Genomic DNA, 4,552 nt, shown 5'->3' with positions numbered 1-4,552 from the left:
CTAATACTTATTCTTCTCACTTAATCCTTGTAATGATCCTAAGAGGTTAGAATTATTAATCCCATGTAACAGATGAGAAAAACTATGGCTCACAGAGGTTAAATGAAAAGCATCTTGAAAGATGGGTATGAAAAAGCAATGAGGTGATCTACTTCCACCCCTGGAGTCCATCCACTGTTTATGCCCCTGTTTCTGGCTTTAGAACTGCCTGAACATGGACAATCAGACCCGAGTCTTTGAATTCATCCTTCTCAGTCTCTCAGAGCAGCCCCTGCAGAGGCAGGTGCTCCTCAGTCTGTCCTTCAGCCTGTATCTGATTGGGTGCCTGGGGAATCTGCTCACCATCCTGGCCATCATCTCGGATCCTCACCTCCACAGCCCCATGTACTTCTTCCTCAGCAACTTGTCTCTTCTTGACATCTGCTTTACCTCCACCATCATCCCCAAGATGCTGGTGAACCATCTGTGTGGGCTCACCACCATCTCCTTCTCGGCTTGCCTGGCCCAGATGTATTTCTCCATCACCTTTGGGGCAGCTGACAGCATCCTTCTCTCAGCCATGGCTTATGACCGCTACCTGACCATCTGCTGCCCACTGCACTACACGACAATCATGAGCATCCTTCGGTGTGTCTTGCTGGTGGGGATACCCTGGATCTCAGCCAACCTCATCTCCATGATCCACACTATCCTGATGACTCGCTTGTCCTTTTGCACCAACAGGATCGCACACTTCTTCTGTGACCTCAACACCTTGATCAAGCTCTCCTGCTCAGATACCCACGTCAATGAGATGTTGGTGTTGGTCCTTGGAGGCTCAATGGTTCTCATCCCTTTTGTGTGCATCATGGCCTCTTACACACCTATTGCTGTGGTTGTGTGGAAGGTTACCTCAGCCTGGGGGAAATGGAAGGCATTCTCAACCTGTGGCTCTCACCTTTGTGTTGTCTGTCTCTTCTACGGGACTATTATTGGGGTCTACTTCAACCCTGTATCCACACACACCCCTCAGAAGGACATGGCAGCCACAGTGATGTACACCATGGTCACCCCCATGTTGAACCCCTTCATCTACAGTCTGAGGAATCAAGATCTGAAGGGTGCCCTTAGGAAACTTTTCATCAGGAACCACTATGCTAAGCCTCTTTGAACATTCTTTGTAGATCTAATTTATTTTGAAATAAACTAATGCTTCCCAATGTTAGAATTCAGGGTGGTTTGTTTTTTCTTTTAAAGGTAGAAACAAATATTTTATTATTCATGTAAGTACTTTATATTTTAAAAAATTTATTGAAATACAGCTGATTTACAATGTTGTGTTAGTTTCAGGTGTACAGCAAAGTTATTTAGTTATACAAGTATATATAAATATATAAATGTATATATATATTCTTTTTTTACACCTTCCTCAATTATAGGTTATTACAAGATTTTGAGTACAGTTTCTTGTGCTACATGGTAGGTCCTTGATGGTTATGCATTTTGTATATAGTAGTGTGTATCTTTTAATCTTCATATCCCAATTTATCCCTCCCCTGCTTCCCCTTTGGGAAGCATAAGTTTGTTTTCTATGTCTGTGAGTCTATTTCTGTTTTGTAAATAAGATCATGTGCAACATTTTTTTAAGATTCCACATATAAGTGATATCATATGATATTTGTTTTTCTTTGGCTTACTTCACTTAGTATGATAATCTTTAGTTCCATACATGTTGCTGCAATGGGCCTTCTTCCATTCTTTGTTTTATGGCTGAGTAGTATTGATTATATAAATATACCACATCTTCTTTATCCATTCATTTGTCGAAGGACACTTTTGTTTCTTCCATGTCTTGGCTGTTGTAGTGTTGCAATGAACCTTGGGGTGCATTATCTTTTTGAATTATCGTTTTCTCCTGATACATGTTCAGGAATGGGATTGCTGGATCACATGGTAGCTATGTATTTTTAGTTTTTTAAGGAACCTCCATACTGTTCTCCATAGTGGTTGTACCAATTTGCTTCCCTACCAACAGTGTAGGAGGGTTCCTTTTTTCTCCATACCCTCTTCATCATTTATTTTTGTAGACTTTTTGATGTTGGCCATTCTGGCCAGTGTGAGGTGATATCTCATTGTGGTTTTGATTTGCATTTCTCTACTAAATAGCAATGGTGACCATCTCATATGCCTTTTGGCCATCTGTATGTCTTCTTTGGAGAAATGACTTTTTAGATCTTCTGCCCATTTTTTGATTGTGTTTTTTTTTTTTTTTTATATTGGGCTCTATGAGCTGTTTGTGTATTTTGGAGATTAATCCCTTGTCAGCTGCATCATTTGCAAGTTTTTTGTTTCATTCTGTAGGTTGTCTTTTTATTTTGTTTATGGTTTCCTTTGCTTTGCAAAAGCTAGTAAGTTTAATTAGGTTCCATTTGTTTATTTTTCTTTCTTTCCATTACTCTAGGAGACAGGTCCCAAAAGATATTGCTGCAATTTTTAATGGAATATATTTTACATACATCATTGTGTAAATTTTGGGTATGCAAAGCATTTACTCGATACATTTATATATTGTAACGTGAATTTCTGTTATAGAACCTCTATTGCAATACATAATTGTCCTTTCTTTTTTACTAGTTGGGATAATTCAATTTTAGTCTTTTAGTAAATTTAATGATTACAGTACAATATTGTTGTCTACACTAATTATACGGTGCATTAAGTCTGTATGGCCTTATTACTACTTGTTGCAAGTTTGTACCCTTAAACAGCATCAATATTATCACTCTTCTCTGCTCTCCCCCCTGTAATTATAATTCCTCTTTTACATATTTGACTTTTTAAGATTGCATATTTAAGTGATATCATGTGGCACTCGTCCTTCTCTTTCTTACTAATCTCCCTCAGCATAATGTGCTTGATGTCCATCCATGTTGTTGCAAACGGCAGGATAACCTCCTTTCTCATGGCAGAATGATAATAATAATAAGATATAGTCACATTCTTTTTAAAATTCATTCATCCATTGATGGGCATTTAGGTTGTTTCCATGTTTTGGCTATTGTGAATAATGCTGCAATAAACATAAAAGTGCATCTGTCTCTTTGAAATCCTGTTTTCATTTCTTTTGAGTATATACCCAGAAGTGTGATTTCTGGATTGTCTGGTAGATCTATTTCTAATTTTTTGAGGAACATCCATATTGTTTTCCATAGCAGTTAGACCAATTTACATCCCCATCTGCAGTGTATAAATGTCCCTTTTTACCACATCATTGCCAGCACCCTTACTCTCTTGCTTTCTTGATGGTGGCAATTCCAATACATATGAGGTGATACCATGTTGTGGTTTTGATTTGCATTTCCTTGGTGATTAGTGACATTGAGCATCTTTTCATGTATATGTTGGCATTTTGATGAACATTTTGATATTCTCTTTTGAAAAATGTCTATTTAGTTTTTATTTCTTCATAAGATTGTATTTATTATTGAATTGTATGAGTGCTTTATATATTTTGGATATTAACTCTCTATCCTTTAGATGATTTGCAAAATTTTTCTCCAAGTCTGTAAGTTATCTTTTCATTCTGTTAATTGTTTCCTTTGATGTTCAGAAATCTTTTTTCTTTTTTCTTTTTTTTTTTTTTAATATTATTTTTTTTTTTGGGGGGGTACACCAGGTTCAATCAACTGTTTTTATACACATATCCCCATATTCCCTCCCTTCCTTGACGCCCCCCCCCTCGAGTCCCCCCCCCCCTCCCTGCCCCAGTCCTCTAAGGCATCTTCCATCCTCGAGTTGGACTCCCTTTGTTATACAACAACTTCCCACTGACTATTTTACAGTTGGTAGTATATATATGTCTGTGCTACTCTCTCGCTTCTTCTCAGTTTCCCCTTCACCCCCCGCCCCCTCCCATACCTCGAGTTCTCCAGTCCATTCTCTGTATCTGCTTCCTTGTTCTTGTCACTAAGTTCATCAGTACCATTTTTAGATTCCGTATATGTGAGTTAGCATACAATATTTGTCCTTCTCTTTCTGACTTACTTCACTATGTATGACAGATTGTAGTTCTATCCACCTCATTACATATAGCTCCATCTCATCCCTTTTTATAGCTGAGTAATATTCCATTGTATATATATGCCACATCTTCTGTATCCATTCATTTGTTGATGGGCATTTAGGTTGCTTCCATGTCCTGGCTATTGTAAAGAGTGCTGCAATAAACATTATGGTACAAGTTTCTTTTGGGATTATGGTTTTCTTTGGGTATATGCCCAGGAGTGGGATGACTGGATCATATGGTAGTTCTATTTGTAGTTTTTTAAGGAACCTCCAAATTGTTTTCCATAGTGGCTGTACCAACTTACAGTCCCACCAACAGTGCAGGAGAGTTCCCTTTTCTCCACACCCTCTCCAACATTTGTTGTTTCCAGACTTTGTGATGATGGCCATTCTGATGGGTGTGAGGTGATACCTCATTGTGGCTTTGACTTGCATTTCTCTGATGATGAGTGATGTTGAGCATCTTTTCATGTGTTTGTTGGCCATCTGTATGTCTTCTTTGGAGAAA

The 4,552-nt window shown here is 38.2% G+C and overlaps 1 protein-coding gene across 1 annotated transcript; it reads left to right on the top strand.

Moving 5' to 3' along the window:
• Positions 1-214: 214 nt before the first annotated feature.
• On the top strand, positions 215-1,150 carry LOC130837282 (olfactory receptor 1361-like). The gene has a single exon (XM_057710104.1). The coding sequence runs from the start codon at positions 215-217 to the stop codon at positions 1,148-1,150; it is 936 nt and encodes a 311-aa protein (XP_057566087.1).
• The last annotated feature ends 3,402 nt before the right edge of the window (positions 1,151-4,552 follow it).

Source organism: Hippopotamus amphibius, chromosome 15 (assembly GCF_030028045.1).
Source record: "Hippopotamus amphibius kiboko isolate mHipAmp2 chromosome 15, mHipAmp2.hap2, whole genome shotgun sequence".
Classification (NCBI taxonomy): Eukaryota; Metazoa; Chordata; class Mammalia; order Artiodactyla; family Hippopotamidae; genus Hippopotamus; species Hippopotamus amphibius.
The sequence above is the reverse complement of the archived record's forward strand: the minus strand, read 5'-3'. Positions and strand labels throughout refer to the sequence as shown.

What these genes read in the sequence shown, in the direction of transcription:
- LOC130837282 (XM_057710104.1), top strand. Translation starts at nt 215, where the DNA reads ATGGACAATCAGACCCGAGTCTTTGAATTCATCCTTCTCAGTCTCTCA.